Below are 19,588 nucleotides of genomic sequence, written 5' to 3' on the forward strand. Positions count from 1 at the left end.
AGAGTGCTAGACTTCCACGTAGAACAGTGTGTGACCGAGAGAGTGCCATAGTCTTCAGTGTAGCTGCAGCCAGGATAAAGTTGCGTCCACAGGATGCAGAGGCTGATGGTTTATTGCGTCCCATAACTATAAAGTGCGTTTTGGGACGCAAAACGCACCCTATTTACATCACTGTCAACCATATAGGGTTCATATGGTTAGGTAAAACCTAACCATGTATAGCAATACAACTGTACAAAATAAATTACGAGTAAAAGGCCAGTTTTCAAAATTCAACTTGAGTCAAAAGTATTGGCATCAAAACATGGAAATGCTCAAGTAAAATGTACCTCAGAATTGTACCTGAGTAAGTGTACTTTTAAGTTACATTCCACTAGTTGGAATAGAGTTTGACAGTCACACGACTCACACCTCTTGAATATCCACCAGACACAGAACACAGCGAAGGTCAAAAGACAAACGGTGCAGGCTTGCTTTAGATCCACAGTCCACTTGAATCCTAAGTACTTAAGAGGACCAGAGTCGGGCACGGTGGCACAGTCGGTAGTGCTGTCGCATCACAGCTAGAAGGTCCTGGGTTCGATTCCCGCTGTGGGTGTGTTCTCTCCTCCGCGTCATCAGCGCCCATACCCGAGGCGGGGTTGGCGAAAGGTCTTTTCTGTTTGCATGTTTCTCCCCGTGTCCCCTAGGGTAGGTACCCTCACAAAAAACATGCAGTAATCCTGGTCTCTAAACTACCTCCCTCTGGCCAGCCTGATGGAAGGGAAAGGAACTGGTCGGAATAACGTGTTCCTTCCCTGCACATACGTCCGGCCGGGGAAACTCCCCCCTGTCAGGTGATAAGAAGCGGCTTGGAAAATGGGTTGCAAAATCGTGGGATAAAAAAAAGGGCACATGAGAGAAAATGAAAAATGGAAAAAGAAATCTATTTTACCGTTCCGTAAATGATGAAACATCGACAACCTTTGTGTGAAACTGCTGATGGGTAAAGTGCACAACTGATATGGGCGTGTACACCATAGGCTCCGATGCCTGACAGAGAGTTGCGGGATCGATTCCCGAGCCTGGCGGACGCTTACTGCAAGTCACTCTCCGATTCTCTTTCGGTTTCCTGTCTCTCTTTACTGTGGACTACCAATAAAAGGCAAGAAGTATCTTAAAAAAAGATCATTCATTGGGGCACTGATAGTGCGTAAGGCTCTAATGTCTCCTGTCTCTCTCTCATACGATTGGTACTCGTACGACCTTTCCTGTGACCCACCAAAAAAATCATATGTGAACTGGGGACCCCCACCCTGACAAGCACTTGGAATTGTAGGAGTTGAGGCATGTTTAGTAATATGTTTGACCTTTGTTTTTTTTTGTTTTTTTAATAGCATTTTGTAAACTGCTTTCTAAAGTTCCACTTTAGAAATGTGCAGATACCCTGTTCACTTGAACTGCATGTTGGTTTGCTTACTGTTGAGTGAGTAAATATTAAATAATGTTGCAAAATTAAGCTAATCATCCGGGGAACTACTGAACTGGCGCCCGCTGGTCCAGGCGCATGCCACATATAGGCTTTGGCCTGACAGCGCGTTGCGTGTTCGAGTCCATTCATGACGACCTTCTCCCCTTCTCTCTCTCCCTCTTTCCTGTCCATCTTCAGTTGATACTATCAATAAAGGCAGAAAAGCCAAAAACACATCTTTAAAAATAAAATAACTATTGCACTATACTATCAAGATAAAGGCTACACACACACACACACACAGGTATATATATATATATGAATGAATGATTATATAATATAATCATTCATTCATTCATAGCCTAAGATGCTAGCTATGGTTCCTCTCACCTCGAAGCAGAAGTCCTGGCCGAGGATGCTGCTGTGAACAGGTTTGATGATGACCTCCTCCTCCATGCTGAGGTCCAGGGCTTCCACAGCACTGCTGGGGCAGAGCAACGACTCGTGGGAGCGAGACTCCTTCAGCCTCGGCATCAGATGAGATCTGAGACAGACAGACAGACAGACAGACGGGGAGAGAGAGAGAGGAGAGAGAGATGAGTCACCCTATTGAGATAGAAACCTTGCATCTCTGTGTCGTTGTTGCTGTGTATGTCGAGCAGGAAAAGACCTCTTATCTCCATATTCTACGCTTTTGTTCTAATCTAAATCAACGCCCTACTTGAGCACACCAGAGCGTCACACAGAAGTATCGAAGGTAAGCAGTAGGGATGCACTGAAAGGGAAATTCTTGGCCGAAACCGAATACAGGAAACAGTTGGCCGGAAAAAAACGAATACCGAATATCCGAATAGGATTAATATTATATATTTACTTTCCTACCATTGCTTGCTGTCATAGCCGTACCTTAAAGCTACCTGATTTATGGCAAAATAAATGGTTATGGCAAAACTTAACTTAAATAATAATCACTATTATAGGTCCATAAAACATTTATTCAGCTCTTTTGAATGCATTAATTGCATACACTTTTCGGTGATGTATTTTCTGCCTATTCGGGCCGAAACCGAATAGGCCGAAAATGCATTTTTTTCTTGCCATTTTCTGCCGAATATTTTCTGCGGCCGAATATTCGGTGCATCACTAGAAAGCAGGTCAGCGTAGCGAACCAATGAAAAGTATTAACCGATTTCGGTGGCCTGGCCAATGCCATTGACCGCTGCCATCTTGCCAGCAAGGTGGTATTAAACTAGGTGCAATTTCCCATTGACAGCCCATTCATCCAAAGGGAAAAGTCCTAACGTCAAACTCATCGACATTTGCAGCTGTGCGAAAAGCATGAATTATCCTCTTTCAATCTGCAAAGAGTTTGTTTCATAAGAATCCACCGTAGACATGTTATGAGCAACTTCCCGTCAAGGAATTCCTTGGAGATGATTATGTTTCTAAAGGTCAACAGGCAGCTCCAGAGGGCTGATAGCTTGTGACTAAATAACTTCTGTGAAACACATGTTATTTTCTTCCGTTTTAGGAAACTTAACGCTTTTTGACATGTGCGGTTCCCACCAGACAAAACATTATGTACTTAACTGCATGCATTAAACCCATTTTGACCTGAGATCAGATTCTAAAAATGTCTTCTACATCCTGACAGTTTTCTGAAAAAGCTATGTTTCTATGTCTTTTTAAATGGGTGGTCTGGGGGGGGGGGGGGGGGGGGGCATTCACTTCTAGTGATTTTTACTAGTTGACTAGTTGCCTGGTTTACTAGTCGACTAGTCGACTAGTCGTTTAACTACTTATTATGTAAAAATTAATAATTAATAATTAAAAAAAAAAAAAAAAAAAAAAAAAAATCTTTGTGTACTGTGTGTTCGGTGGGTTGGTTGGTTGAAAACGGTGTGCGTGCATTGTGGAGCAGCACCCAGCCTAAGTTTTTCACAATGCATGTACTGTATGTGACAAACATCTTGAATTAAGACGCAGAGAGGAGTTCTAGGTAACAACAATGCCACTTGTATTTTTAATACTGCAACTTCAATGCTTTACAGCAACCCACACAATGTAGTATCATCAATATTTCAAACGAAAACAAAAAATGTTTAATAAGATAAGCCATTAACAGAGTCCTGCCGCTCACCAGGGCACATTTAGCGCAGCAGCCAGGTTGACATGACATGACAACGATACAAAGACACTCGCACGTGAGTACTGAGAACTCAACGTCTCAAACAACATTTCAGATGGCTCAAACAAACCCGGATCAATTTCAGCTGCTGCTACAATAATAACAACAAATTAAAACTGGACTCACCAAAAAGTTGTCTCACGGCCTCATGAAACAAAACAAACAATAAATCCACCTGTTGGTCTGTGACATCTGTCAAAAAGGCTAATCTACTCGCTGTCGCTATCACGGACACTGATGCCGTCCTCCTCTGTCTCCTCTTTAATTATTGTCACCGGGCCGTCTCTCTGGTTTGCATTGAGGAAGATTAGTGTATTAACGTGGGAAGGATGCAGACTTGAACGCTGCCGAGTGACTGTGTTCCCTGCCAGGGAAAATACACGTTCGCTGGGAGTGCTGGTTGCTGGAATCGCCAGGTAGGTCTTGGAGAGTTTAGCAAGACGGGGGAAACGACCCTCGTTCTTTGCCCACCACGCCAGCGGGTTTTCCATTGTGGGTATTTGGGGCAACAGTTGGTATTCGCGCAGCTCTTCTGCATTCGTGGTGGGTTTTTTTTTGTCCATGCTTTCGTAATGGGGCCCAAACAACTCTTCAAAGTCACTCTCCAGTCTGTCCTTTTTTCTTTGAGTCTCCGGTTCCACTCCAGCGCTGTCCTCGTCCTCGGCATCATCATCTATGGTGAAAATTAAGAGACATTAATTGCGTTGTTTTATTTATTTCTTATCTATTCAACTAGTCCTAGGCCTAGGCTACTTAGCTACAATTATTTGCACTATAATGATATAGTAAGCAATATAATATAGTGAGCAAATATAATATAATGAGAAATATAATGCAATTTAATATATTGTATAATAATAATAATAATAATAATAATAATAAAATATAGTGAGCATGAGCAATTTTAAATAATATATTGTATCATAATTCTTGCTATTAGCCAACATTAGTGGGGTTTTGATTGGGATTAATTTAGTTAATGATCATCACCTGTCGCTCCAGGATTGGGTTGTTCGTCTTCTCCCGGTACCAGGTCGTCCAGATGCGCCCAGGCTTCCTCTCTGATATTGGCTGGGAGGAATTTGAGTTGTTTGAACCGGGGGTCCAGCATGCATGCCGTGATTGGGACGGATTTAGCCAAATCATCAGTCGAATCCAACTTGAAGCGCGTTATGAGCTGGTTCTTCACGGTGGTCTTGAATGTGCGGGTAATAGCCAAATCGTTCTCTTTCGCTCTCAGCGTGTTGTCAACCAGGTTGAGTATGACGGGATAGACGAACGACAGCCCGACGTGCGCCTGACCGCACATTATGGTTGTTGCCTTGGCCAGAGGCCTCAGTACAGGTATTAGCTGCTCCATTAAATCCCACTGGTTGCTTTTAAGGGACAGGGCCTTTTTTTGGGACGGCTTCGTTGTCACCTCGTCGCTTAGAACGGCCTGTACTGGGATGCGCTGCTCGAACAGACATTCCACCATGGTGAACGTGGAATTCCAGCGAGTCGCGCAATCGTTTTGGAGTTTGCGGGGATTCTTACCCAGACTTTGCTGACATTTCTTCAAAGCACAATGTGCAACAGAGGAGTGGCGGAAATGTCCGACAAGACGCCTAGCAGCAGTTGTAGTCTTCGCAACATCAGGTAAATCTAACCCCTTTTTTATGGCTAGTTGAAGGGTGTGCCCTGTGCATCCAAGGTGGCTGGGAAAATGTTGACAGAGGTCCATTGCCAAATTCATGCTGCTTGCGTTGTCATGAACAGTGGAAAAGACACTCAAGTTCCACTCCTTTATGGTTTCTGTCAGCTTTTCGGCAATATTTATAGCAGTGTGTCTCTCGGTCATGTTGTCTGTTAGCAGCACTCTTGATTTGATGTCCCATGGGTCTGTGATGTAGTGAGCGGTCACTGTAATATAAGGATCCATAGTGCAAGATGTCCACAGGTCGGTAGTGAGAGAGACACTTTTACCTTCGATCTCCTCGGCAATGTTGCCTCTCAAAGTTTTGTACTGCCTGTTGATGGTCTTCCAGACTGTAGTATGACACGGGATTGTATAGTTTGGCTCGAAAAACTTTATTAATTCCATGAAGCCTTCTCCATGAAGAGCAGCGATTGGTCGGCAATCTTTGACAATAAAGTTGATAAGTAATTCTGTTATCTTCTTTCTTCTCTTGTCTGTGAGTGGGCGTTGGGAATAATCTCCCATGGTGGTCTGCTGCGGTGCAGTCTGCTTGGTGCTGGCCGCCGCGGTGCTGCTGTTGGCGGCGGCAGTGCTGCTGCTGGGAAGCGGGTGTTTCCCATTCAGGTGGTTAGACATAGAAGACGTATTGCTGTTGTACTTGAGTGCAATCTTACATAATTTGCACACCACCGTGTGATTGTCCTTGTCTTCGGTAAAATACTGCCACACAACTGAATTACGAGGCCGTTTAGCTGGGACTGGAGCGGTCGCGCCATGTTCTGTGTTTGTTGTAGCCATGCTTCTTGTTACTTTGGGGCGGAAGCAGTGTGCAGGTTGGGTCCGGGTTGGGTCACAGTCACACATGCCGTTTCCGATCTGGCTGGTTTTATTATAATATTTGTAGATTTAAAAACGGTGTACATTGGTGTCTATAATCTATCTGATAATTAGTAGATATTGAGGCCCACAAAAACGGGAATAAAAAACCAACTAGTCGACCAGTACCAACGAGGTCAACTAGTGGTTTTACTAGTCGACTATTAAACTAGTCGACTAGTTGGTTAATGCCCTAGGGGGGGGGGGACCTTATTAGGGTTTGGGATCTGGAACCAGAGCATCCAACATTGACAAACCGGAATCGATTCCATCACATTTGGAACCGTTTCTGGAACCGATTTATCAATCGCATCAATCGTCAGACTTGGTATTCACTTGCTAGTGAATAGAGCGTCGCAGTCCCGCCTCCTACCCTGGACCAGGAAATGATTCTCCGTTCATTTTCCTCATAGACATTTCAGAAAGTATTTATTTAAAGACGTTTACGCCGCGGACAAAGCCAACTCGAGTCGTGACAAATCATGACAACAAACAAAAAAAATTGGGCCGAACAAATAATTAGAAAGAAGAAAAAAACGGTAGGTTACAACACTTTTTTTGTTGTTTTTCTTCTTTGTAATTATTTGTTTGGTCCAAAATATTGTTTGTGTTGTCATGAGTTGTCACGACTCGAGTTGGCTTTGTCCGCGGCGTAACTATTTTAAATAAATACTTTAAGAAATGTCTATGGGAAAAATGCATTGGGTTTAATTTCCTGGTCCATGGTAGGGGGCGGGACTGCGACGCTCTATTGGGGTCGTTTACAGCATCGTTTGTTCATCCTTATGAAGGCCAGCAGGCCGAAACGTCAGTGAATTAAACAGAATATAGAAGCCAGAGTTTGCTTTGTCAGACCAAAGTGGGGGCCCGGGGGGACCACCAGGGGTCCTTTGGGGGTTCCTTATAAAAATGTGGCTGTTCGAAAATAACAGATGTACAAGCTCACACGCATCGCGTTGTGCCGCGCGCTCCGAGCTTGTGCATCTGCTTTTGGAGAATAAACCCTCTTTATTATTCCATAATTGTGATTAACGATTGTATTGTGTGTTTGGCATTGAACAATGGAACTTAATTTGCCTGGTAATCAAATACGACAAATAACTGAAATATACAAAGAAATGGCAGGAAATTGTGCATTACATTCACCCATTCACACACACATTCATACACCGATGGCAGCGGAAGCCATGCAAGGTACCAACCAGCACATCGGGAGCAATTTGGGGTTCAGTGTCTTGCCCAAGGACACTTCGACATGTAGACAGGAGGAGCCTGGATTCGAACCGCCGACCCATGGATCATTGGACGACCTGCTCTACCTCCTGAGCCACAGCCGCCCTATGCGCCTGGACCACTAGGCCAGTGGCGCGCCCCTTATTTCAGCATTCTTTAACGTATGAAAAATGTTTCAACATGGAAACGACGACGATAATTGCGATCATCTCAAATAGTTGCGAATAGACGACGACGTAATAATTGTGACAGGCCTAGTACCCACGTTCCAAATCCACTTCCACTTGTACAGGGACCCCCTGTGATACCGTCAAGGACCCCACTCTGAGAGCCACTGGCTTCCTGGCAGGATGATGGCCATCCAGAGGGGGTCAATGGCCAGTGTAATGAGAGAAAATATTGTTTTAATCGCGCCTCCACAGAGAGCCCTGGACACTAATCCATTGTGCATCGTGTGTGAGTCAGTGGACTAAAATACCACCATTCACCAGCTAAACAGCAGCAGCAGCAGCCCCAATAGCACATTATCAACTGCAGCCAGTCCATTGTACAGTCAACCAGCTCTGCTGTTAAATCCACTTCCCCCAGTGTGAAAATGGACAATGGTCTGAGCGCTCTCTAGTTTTATCTCTCCATCTTCCATGCCCTCTGCCTCTTCCATGCTCTCTCCCTCTCTATACCTCTCTCTCTCCCTCTCTATACCTCTCTCTCTCCCTCTCTATACCTCTCTCTCTCCCTCTCTATACCTCTCTCTCTCCCTCTCTATACCTCTCTCTCTCCCTCTCTATACCTCTCTCTCTCCCTCTCTATACCTCTCTCTCTCCCTCTCTATACCTCTCTCTCTCCCTCTCTATACCTCTCTCTCTCCCTCTCTATACCTCTCTCTCTCCCTCTCTATACCTCTCTCTCTCCCTCTCTATACCTCTCTCTCTCCCTCTCTATACCTCTCCCTCTCCCTCTCTCTCTACAACACCAACAAGCATCATGAATGGACACACTCGCACACAAACACAAATAGCATAAATTGCACCCTGAATAAACGAATGCAATACATCCCCGCACAATAAAGATATTTGCGTTTTACAATGACACCGTTATTTAAATGGCCCGTCATTTAAATGGCCCGTCATTTAAAATGCTCGTAGTGACAGCTCGTTTACACTGCGACCGCACACAGTGTCCCGCCCCCGTCCCCCCCCCTTTGCAATCGACCACCACTGGATTTTATGAACCCACGTTTACAGTCAATTTAGAAAAAGGTACGACGACGCGGCTCCAATCTGACTCCAGAGACGAGGCCTTCGGGGAGCCCTCTCTCTCCAGCCTATATACCGCAAACCGCAGCTGTATATGGGGGCTGGCGGTGGGTGGGAGTGTCTGTCTTTAAAGGCGTAGCTATACACTCTGTGATTGGCTGGTCGGGTACCGGGCAGAACAGAGGGATGTCAAATGAGGTGGAGCTAGTATCCAGCATCATCAGCAGCAGCAGCAGCAGCAACCGGTGGCCGGCTATAGCTGAGCTCTGTGGGATCTGCAGCCAAAAAACAGTGGATGGTCCAGTTGGTTCTGATCCACGCTCCACGGATCATGAACCCCCGTCAACGTGCCTCTGTTCCTGACAGCCTGACTCCCCCCCACGAGACAAACAGGGATTCTAGTACACTGCAAACTCACTGAGTAAGACTTTTGCAATTTGCGGTGCTCGCCGGCTCACGCCTCCCATAATTCACCAACGCTGTCAAAGTGTGAGCCTTGTCAATCAGTTTTTGCAAAGTCCGGTCATTATAGGCGGCTTTGGGCTTGTTTTTTTTCTCCAAAGTAGCTTGTAATTTCTTTTGGAGGTGCTTGTTTCTAACGTGTAGCAGTTGCTTATTTGGGCTACTTTCCTACATGGTGTTAAAATCAGTGGTTCTCAGGCTTTCTCATGTCATGGACAGTAATTACATTAATATGTACTTGGCCATAGATCTGAAAATATTTTGTGCCAGGGATCACCCATACAAGATCTGTGTGTTTAAAATGTTTCAAAAACGTTCATGTTTCAAGATGTTTCTTTGAAAATAGCAGATCTACAAACTCACAACAACGTGTCGCAATGTGCCGCGTTGTGAGCGTACTCGGCGTAGATCTGCTATTTGCAAATAGCTGGTGTTCATGTGGCCTATAACCAGTGACTTCTTTTGGGCTTGTTTTCATACGTTATTTCTCTCACAAAATCTGGCAAAACTGCTGCCAATCAGCCTGCCATCCTAGCAGCTCCCTGTCTGACTCAAGACTGTCTGGTCAGAACGTCATTGGTGGGCTTATTGGCTCAATGACATGACTAGCACACTTCACCTCGAGAGAATAAGGTACTTCTTTAAAAAAAAAACACACACACACAATTTGCTAAGGTTTGGCTGCCCCTCGTTCGTTTAGCTGAATCATCGATGGGGAATCCAAGCTAATAGAAACTGCAGGCTTTCTAGTCCTGAAAAGTTGCAATGCGAAAATGGAAGCCATCGTTCTCACGATAATAAACATCTAAACGTTTTTTGTAAATAAATCTTGTTTAAAAAAAATCTGCCTAACGATGATGTCACTGGTGGACGGGTTTCTGAACTGCCCACAGCCCTCCTATGAGAAGCAGACTTAGTGGAAAGAAATTGTGCCATTTTATCATGATTATTAGTGATGAGTGATGACCTATTATATGAAGGTTGAAAAGTGGTGAAGTGGTCCTTTAACACTTGATGGACAGGACACCATTAGTGTGGTTGACTGTTTATCATCAACCTTCACAAGTTTTTGAGATCATTGCAAGATTTTTTTGCATACTCGCCATAATCAATTCTATGTTGTTGCCCGCCCGCACTTGTGCGTGCGTACATGTGGTGTGTTATGGGGGTGTTTTTTGGGGGGAGAAGGTACAACAATCAGGCTGGCATCGGAGTGTGGAAAGCGTCAAGGAATCAGTCATCATCGGAAATGCTGGTGTTAAGGTACTAACAAAGTGTCTTGTCGACAGTGAACAGGGTGTAACTATGAGCGCGGTGCCAAAAGACCAGCGGCACATCCTGCTTACATAGCCAGTGGTATTGACAGTGCAGAGGGAATCTTTGCTCTGCTACACTGCACTGCCTGATTACCCCTGTGGTGGTGGACGGTGTCTAGACTAGACCGTGTTGCAGGTCACATTGTGAGGGCATTCACTTCTAGTCATTTTTACTAGTTGACTAGTTGCCTAGTTTACTAGTCGACTAGTTGTTTAACTACCTATTATGTAAAACATAAAATAAATTAAAAAAAATAAACTTTTCTTTTTTTTCCTTTTTTTTTAAATAAATATTTGTACATTGAAATACTGTGTACATGGTGACTATAACTATAATCTACCTGATCTTGAGGCCTACACAATCGAGGAAAAAAATAAAAATAAACACTTTTTTTTTTCTTATCAACTAGTCAACTAGTACCAGCAAGGTCGACTAGTGGATTTACTAGTGGACTAGTAAACTAGTCGACTAGTTGCTTAATGCCCTATACACAACAAGCTTCGACATACATTGGTTTTTTTATGCGTTTGGCGGCCAATAAAGTCCCCGTTCACGTCTATCGTGGTGTGGTTTAAATCCTCCGAAAAATCTTCTCTGTTCAAAAAAATGTAAAGTAATTTCTCTCTGCCCCAAATTTTTTTATTTCCCCTCGTATTTGCTCCAGCTTAGTATTCCATGTCCTACCTATAAATTATGCATGCAGTTTGATCCTCCAAAATGTGACATCCACAGGGAGAGAACATCCAAAACGTAAACACAGAACGCACCGTGACCCAAACAACAAGCAAGGCATTTCCTCATTTGGACCCAGTGTGTGGTGTTGTCGGGCTGTGTGTGTGGTGGGGAGGGGGCGCTTGTTTTCGGTCACTGAACTTTGATGATGCATACTTAAAAAGTACTCGTTCACCAACACCAATGCTGCATTCAGTGAGGCTCTGATGATTGCCATTCGGTGTGCGTCGGAGTTCCTCCGAGTTGTGTGTGTGTGTGTGGGCTCTGCGTCAGATCTGATTTCAGTCTGTGGCTAGTCTGAAAAATGGTGATTTTAGTAGGAAAACTAATATGAATGCTTTGAAGATATGCATACTCGCAGCAGAGCACAAGAAACTACTGGTACAACGATCTTCATAAACCAAAAAACACAACTGCGAGGGGGGTGGGTCTTCAACCCATTTAGGCCTGAGATCAAATTCTAAAAATGTCTTCTACAGTTTTCTGAAAAAGCTATGTTTCTGTGTCAGTCGTTCTTCGATTTTTCAAAAAGAGCAGAGCTACAAGCTCGTAGCGCGGCACTCGGTGGCGCGCTAAGAGCTTGTAGATCTGCTATTTTTCAATAGCTAAAGCATAACATAATGCCAACACCAAAATGGGTTAAATGTGGGAACTGGGGAAAGTCACAAAATAGCACGACACTTTGCGTTTACTGTGACCTTGCACTGCACCGTTGTAGCAATAGATGCGATCGTTAGTGGAAAGGACATACATCTGGGAAGGTGTTACACCCCTTTAATTTGGCGTTTCAGTACATTAAGCCGGCCTATCTCAGGCTATATCTGCACACGCATGGTCTCTAGTGTAGCAATCGTCGGCAGCAGGGTTTGTTATAGGTTTAAGTGCTTAGACGCCTGGAATGGAATTTGATACTGTATCAGATTCCAGATCGAGAGAGACTATCAGATGGCCTCTATATATTTTTTTTTACAGGAAGTGCAGACTATAAGTCGAGCTCAGGTCCTGAGTCCTGGGTGTGGTCCCACTCACTCTGAACCCATTACTCCCGTCTTCCCTCGCCTCTCTCCTAAATTGGATTTCTATTGAACAAGGAGAGGGGGCCCCCGGCCCAGTAGCTTAGTGCTGAACAGTGTGACTTAGCTGGCAGGACCGTGGAACAAAGATTCCTAAATGAGTCACTGGTGTATTTCTGAGAAGAAGGCCCTACATTAGTAGCCTGGCTTGGCCAGCCTCATAGCGGAGATTCACTGAAGATTCTTCCCCGCATATGAGTCTGGACTTCGGCCATAGGCAGCTTGAAAAGTGGGCGTTAGTAGTTGCCTTGACAGACAGATCCATCTAGCCAATCAGCGTAACAAAAAGCTGACGTCACCACACAGTGCGCTGGTCCGCTCCTCATACCACGGCAACCACGCTAAAAACAACAAGGTCTGTTTAATAGTTTCTACTTTATACGTGAGCGAGATATGTCGGATATATGTCAGAGTCTATATCTGAAATAACTGCTGTTCTTATCGTTTCTGTGTAAACTTTTAAACTTGTTGCGTTGAGGGCAGCCATTGTTGTTTTGAAAGTCCTGCAGCATGAATGTTACGTCACCATATACACATGAACCAATCAGAGGCTGCTTTTCACTGTTGTACGGACAGCCGTTGAAACGCAGTCACTGATTGGCCCGATTGGCCCCGGTCATTTTCTGACTTCTCCAGCTTCCGCATACACTCTGTCAATGAGCCCGAGTCCAGACTCATATGCGGGGAGGAAACATCAGTGAACCCTCGCTATGAGTCTGGCCGCGCCAGGCTACTACATTAGTAGGTTGATATACCAGCGCTGGGACTAGTTACTGCACAGAATAAACTCCTGAGTGTTAAACCAAGCTTCCATTTGTACACGCTCAGAGTTGGTGGTCATAGAAAACCACACACCCGTGTGAACTGAGTGGTGCAACTCCGTGTGGGGGTCCCCAGATCTTCCAGACCCACAGGAACGCGCCCAGGGTGCCAGCCCGGTACCGGCGAGCCGCCCCGCGTCCGAAACGGGCGAGAAATGACAGTGTTACCGTGTGGGGGAATTTAGCATTTAGCAGACACCTCTCTCTCTCTCTCTGTAATTAGCAGGCAACAGTGCAACACTATCTCTCTCTCTCTGTTTCTAGCACAACAGCACCGCTTTTGCCCCTACTGGTACTCTAAACACAGGGACGGACATAGGGACAGGTACGTGGACATAGGGACATTGCTGTTCCTTGGAGTGGTTGCACCACTCAAAAACCATGAATATCGTTTCATTTAACTGTACACTCTACTGCACGCACAATCCCCCCCTCGTCGCATTCCCTCTAATTCTGACAGTGACACAAGGCCATGACCTTTTTAATTACACATTTGACTACACATTTGACTACTGACTACTGAAGTCCCTTCGTGTGGGAGCCAAATGCAAGTTTCAATCTGGTCAAATCTGTGCTCCAATTCCTGCATAGCGTTTCAAATATTTAGATGGCCAAGAAACGGAACTAGAGCAGTGGAATGATGGGGAGAGGAGAGGAGAGGAGGGGAGGGGAGAGGAGAGGAGAGGAGAGGAGAGGAGAGGAGAGGAGAGGAGAGGAGAGGAGAGGAGAGGAGAGGAGAGGAGAGGAGAGTGGGTCGACCGTAGCTGAGTGGGGAGACAGTCCATCTAGGAATCGTAAGATCGCTTTATTCAACGCTCGGCTCGCCCCAGTCGAAGGGTCACAGTGTCTCCGAGTAAGACACTCTATTCCTGAACAGCCAGCGTAACTATCACTACACTACAGAGCCATCTGAGCAGCAGCTATCTACCGGGTGAAGCAGTAAAAACAAAAATCCCCGCCCCGCCGCGCCGGGGGAAAATGACGTAAAACTGACCCACGCAGGGGGAAGGAATAAGACAAGGTTTTATTTGAAGGAGATCCTCACAGCAGTGTCTGACAGCTCTCCGGCCTGCTAGGCTGAAAGGACCATCTCTCTCTCTCCCTCTGCTCTCTCTAGCCCCAAGCACTCCCAACATGGAGCTCACTTTGAACCATTCCAAACGTAGAGGGGAGGGAGGGACATTCAAGAAGAACAGTGGAGAAGATGACAGCTTTTAAAAGGCACAGCTGTTGGCCAGAAGACAAAAGAAGACACGACACCTCATAGCCTGGGGCTTTATGCACAGCTAGCAGAGGGTTTGGGGAGGACAGGAAATAAGTTACAATAGAGCAGATGCTTCTCTAGAGATAGATGATGAGAAGGCTTAGTTAGGAGTAAATGAAATAGCATGTCGTCTGTCATGGTGGAAACCTCATATAATGTCCAAAACTGTTACTTCTCAGGATTCAAATTCCAAAAGCATCAAAAGTAGCACATCTACAAGCTCAAAACGCGCCACTCTGCGCCGCGCTCCAAGCTTGTGCACTTGCTACTTGTGTGTGATCAAGGAGGACATTAATTTAAGAAAGAGCCCAAGAATTAAAATACAGATAAGCGCTTACTGCCCGACAGAAACAATATTATACATATTAGTATTTCCCATGACGGCGATAAAGAAGACACTCCCCCCCTTTCCCCTTTTTCCACGACGGTGCAAGGCGGAGAGGAAAGTGACAGAGAAGCGAAAGAAAGACGAGTGCCAGAGAGGCAGAGAGCGAAAGAATGCACCCAGCATAAACTAACTCCTCACCTCACGTAAACACACAGCCAGAGAGAGGGAGGAGAGAAGAGCAGAGAGAACATTGGAGGAGAGTCAAGGTCATGGGAGGTGTGAATTGGGGGGGGGGGGAGGGAAGGGAGAGAGGAGGCCAGCAGAGGCTACATGCTGGTGGCAAAGGTGGAAAGTAATAGTAGTCTAGAAATGACTAGAGTGCCACGCTACGAGCTTGTAGATCTGCTATTTTTGAAAAATCATGAAAATAAAGTGTCACAAAGTTGGAATATATATTCTTTCAGAGTGGACGTTTTTAACTCAAATCTTTGCTTCTTGGGGGGGGGGGGGGGGGGGGGGGGGGGGAACAACATATTTTCAGATAGGGGTCGGCGGCCAAATAATTTAATAATAAATACACATAATTTTTGGGGTCCTTGATATGACATTGTTTGAGAACCACCGATATAGAAACATAGGTTTTTCAGAAAAAATAGTAAAAAAAATAGTGGAAATATCTGCTATATTTCTCGATAGACGATGATGCAAAACATACCTTTTAATTATGATTATCTCAAATAATTGAGATTAGACAATTATGTAATAATTGTGACAGGCCTAGTACTGTACTCATTTTTTTTTGTTGGCCTTTCCTTCTGCACCGTAATCCTCGTTCTTCGCACATGCGTGCTGCCGTTGTTTACGGCTCCATTAGAATCTAAATGGGCGCTCTCCATGGTTTTGACCAAAAGGACAATGTTCCGTCTTCATTTCTGACTTCAGGAAGCATCTCGTTATCTCGAACATAAACGCTTCTAGGGAGACTTTAGGTGTAGGTAAGAACAGAACATTATGCCTCCCACCGGGGGAAGGGAAGGCGGGGCTTTTCAGAGTAAAATCTGCCATATCTGCTGGCACTCTAAGCGCCTTTATTTTTGAAGAATTCCCCGGCAAAAAAAAAGCGTTAAGTCTAAAACCAATCTTGAGTATGTGGTGAATGGTGACGAGGCGGTGAGATGGAACACACCCTCGAAGCGGGTGGCTCACACTGGGCGTACAGAGACAATGAACGTCACTTAACCCGTTCCGAACGGGAACTCCTTTTGGTGTTTCAAGCATTATGTTATACTTTAGCGATTGAAAAATAGCAGATCTACAAGCTCATAGCGCGGCACCGAGTGCCGCGCTAAGAGCTTGTAGGTCTGCTATTTTTTGAAAAATCGTGAAAATGTGGCGCACATCTTTCAATATATATATATTCTTTCAGAGCGAACGTTTTCAAATCAAATCCTTGCTTCTGGGTGGAGGTCCCTGGAACAACATATTTTCAGATGGGGGTCGGAGGCCAAATACAGATAATTCTGGGGCTCCTTGACATGAAAATGTTTGAGCACCGCTGGCGCTGACATAGCAACATGGGTTTTTCAGTAAACTCAGTATTTAGAAGGCAATTGTAGAATCGTCCTCAGGTCTGAATGGGTTAACCCATTTAGACCTGACGCCGCATCTGTGTCACATTATAGCGTTTTAACCACTTTCGGCACAATTTTAAACTTCAGCTGTTGAAAAATAGCAGATCTACATGTGGTGCAAATCTTTGAATATATTTTCTTTCAGAGCGTTTTAAACTCAAATAGTTGCTTCTGGGGAGGTCCCTGGAACCACATATTTTGAGATGGGGGTCCGTGGCTCAATATAGATAATTCTGGGGGTCCTTGACATGAAAAAGGTTGAGCACCACTGACATAGAAACATTGGTTTTTGAGAAAAATGTTAGGATTTAGAAGCCTTTTTAAAAATGTCAATGTCAGGTCTAAATGGGTTCAACTAAAAGCGAGATGTGACATTACCATCTGTAATAATGACGCCGTTTCGCCGTCATTGTATCAAGGTGACCTGCCACATAAATTACACACACACTTAGTCCATTGTAATGCAATCGTGGTACAAAACGACATGACATTAGCATTCATGTATGCATAATGTTCATGTTCTCCCCCCCATTCATTCATTGCCACAAAACTCCCCCCGTTGGTGTTCGTTCGCTGCTAAAGACGGCGAGAAGGGGGGATTTTGAAGGAGGTGAATGAATTAACCAATTAAACCCTTGATTCATACGCTTCATCTTGAGAGAATAAGGTTATTTCCTGAGAAACAAAGAGAGTCAATTTGATAAGGTTTGGCTGCCCCTTGTCCATTGAGTAGAAACAATTAATAGACAGGATACCACTGATATGGTTGACTGTACGCCATTTTCTTTTCAGATGTTTTCTCATGAGCATTTCATCATCTTACTATTCTATTCTATAGTAGTCACTGAGCAGCATGGGTAGAAGGGTTGAGGGTTTTCTTTCGCTTTTTGTCTTTGTATTTTTTCTTTCCTCCTTTTTTGTTTTCTATAAAAGAAAAATGTATTTCATATCATAATGTTTGTGTAACAATTTATAATCTGTTCTCAATAAAAAACAATTTAACAAAAAAAAAGAACCTTGATTCATTACTAAAACGAACCCGAGTTGCAACTGTACTTGGACCACCTTTTTCCGTCTACACTTCAACAAAAATAGCCGATCTACTGTGACATTGTTGTGAGCTTGTAGATCTGCACAATTCTTTACGCCAGGATATAAATGCCGGGGGTTGACGATTAATTGCCAACTCTCAATTGCAATTGTCAACAATTGCACAGGGCCGTATTTGGCAGATAATATATATTTTTATTTTCCTTTTTATAATTGCAGAAATCGCTGATTTGTAACAACACACTGCAAGCTTACAGATCTGCTATTAACAAATAAATTAAAATTAAAATTTCAACATTTTGACGATCATCATGCAACATTATTTGTGATTATCTCAAATTGTTGCGATTAAACAGTTATGTAATGACTGTGGCAGGCCCAGCTGTAAGGGTGTCTGTTACAGTGCAGTGCATCTGTCACTGTCACATTATGTGTGAACCAAACACACATGTTGTTTGTCCATCATGATACTTTAGAATGACTGCCAAAGAAGAATCCCTAATCCCTTTGGTCTACCGCACTCCCAGTGTATAAGTTCATATAAAATAAACAGCTACGCGCTATAATACAGTGGTTGTTGTCCAAGACTCCAAAGGCTTGTGATGTGCATTGCAATGTGCATTTGTATATCACCCATGTCGGGTGGAAGGAACAGCATCATATGTCCAAAACTGTTACTTTTCAGGATTCAAATCCAAAAACACCAAAAGGAGCAGATCTACAAGCTCAGAATGAGCTTGTAGATCTGATACTTTTGATGTGTGTACACAGATTCAACATAAACAGCAAAACATAGTTATGACTATGACTAAATAAGTAAATATACTGACAATTTCGTCAACAAATAAAAACTAGACTAAAATGTCAGGAAGGGACTAGTGGACAAGCGATCCAGTAGAAGTCATTTTACACTTGGTTGCATGCATGCTGAACAGATCTGAGCAGATCTACAAGCTCAAGCTTGTAGATATTTAGTCAACTTCCAGGTGACGAAAATGTGACTGAAACTAAATGAAAACTATTGAAGAGACTCATGACTAAGACTAAAATCAAAATGTGCTGCCAAAAACAACACTGGTTACAATGCGGTCCGTTTGGTTCTGCACACACAGAAAACCTTCATTCACGGCCGGTTGCACGAACGTGCAGAAAATAGCGGACAGACGGCCCTCAACACGTCGCATCCGCGACGCGTGTTGAGGGCTTGCATGCCCGCTATTTTAAAGCAAGCGACACCGCAGTGTGCCGAAGCATGAACGGGTCCTAAAAGGCGTGCTGTGTTGTGTTGTGCGTGCAAGTATTGTTGTGTTTGTAGGAATGCAGCAGCCATGCAGTGGCTTGTTGTCAGTCACCACATCTGCAGTGGAATGATTGAACATCCAGCCAGGGAGCAAAACAAAGCTCCATGCATGCGCGTCCGACACCCACAGCGCAGTGAGCGCGCATGCACACACACACACACAGTACACACATTCTCTCACACACACACATATACACACACCGCTGACAGAGGAGAAGAGGGAGGATTCTGTCAGAGGGCAGCGGGGCAGAACGGGATGGGTGTGTGCGTGTGCATGCGGGTGTGTGTGTGTGGGGTGGGGGGGGGTGACTGCTGACATGTGGATACGACGGGCCTTGGAGCCCAAACACTGTAGCAACCAATCGTGTTTCTTATCAGATCCCAAACAGTGGGTCGTGGGCCAATTTGTAGGTCGCTGCGGACCAATTTGTATGTGTCGAGGAGAGTAAAATATCCCTTTATTTCTCGGTATCCATTATGTTTTTTTTAATTATACCAAAATATGTAAATAAGAAAATCTAATTCAAAACCAATTCAAAATTTATTTTTTTCAAAAGAACATCCTAATTGTTTCAGTAGGTGAAGAAGTGAAAATCACAGATCTACAAGCTCACATGCGGCGCATTGTGAGCTTGTAGATCTGCGATTCTCACTATTCTGTAGTCTGGGTCCCAGCGGGGAGACAATCTGATCACATTTCTCTTTGGGCTCTCGAGCTGAAACGTTTTGGGGTCCAACGGAGCAGCACTGACTGCACTCTAACCTTTCTTCAATCGCCGAGCTGCTAAAGTCCAGCATTCTTCATCTAATCACCACCACAACCTTTTCAAAAAGTGTCAAAAAGTATAACTTAACCTTAATACCACTTCTGAAGCCGAGTTTCATATACGTTGTCGACTCGACTCATGTATACGAGGGTGTGAAAACCC

At 44.4% G+C, this 19,588-nt stretch overlaps 1 protein-coding gene across 2 annotated transcripts in view; it reads right to left on the minus strand.

The window, feature by feature from the left end:
• LOC306939268 (disabled homolog 2-interacting protein-like) overlaps positions 1 to 19,588 on the minus strand; it is a 135,848-nt gene that overhangs the window by 103,084 nt on the left and 13,176 nt on the right. For both annotated transcript variants that reach the window (XM_079523825.1, XM_079523824.1), the window contains exon 2: positions 1,841 to 1,994. In XM_079523825.1, coding sequence (XP_079379951.1) covers positions 1,841 to 1,994 — 154 coding nt within the window. The remainder of the gene's footprint in view (positions 1 to 1,840; positions 1,995 to 19,588) is intronic.

This window comes from Electrona antarctica, assembly GCF_951216825.1.
Source record: "Electrona antarctica genome assembly, chromosome: 16".
Lineage (NCBI taxonomy): Eukaryota > Metazoa > Chordata > Actinopteri > Myctophiformes > Myctophidae > Electrona > Electrona antarctica.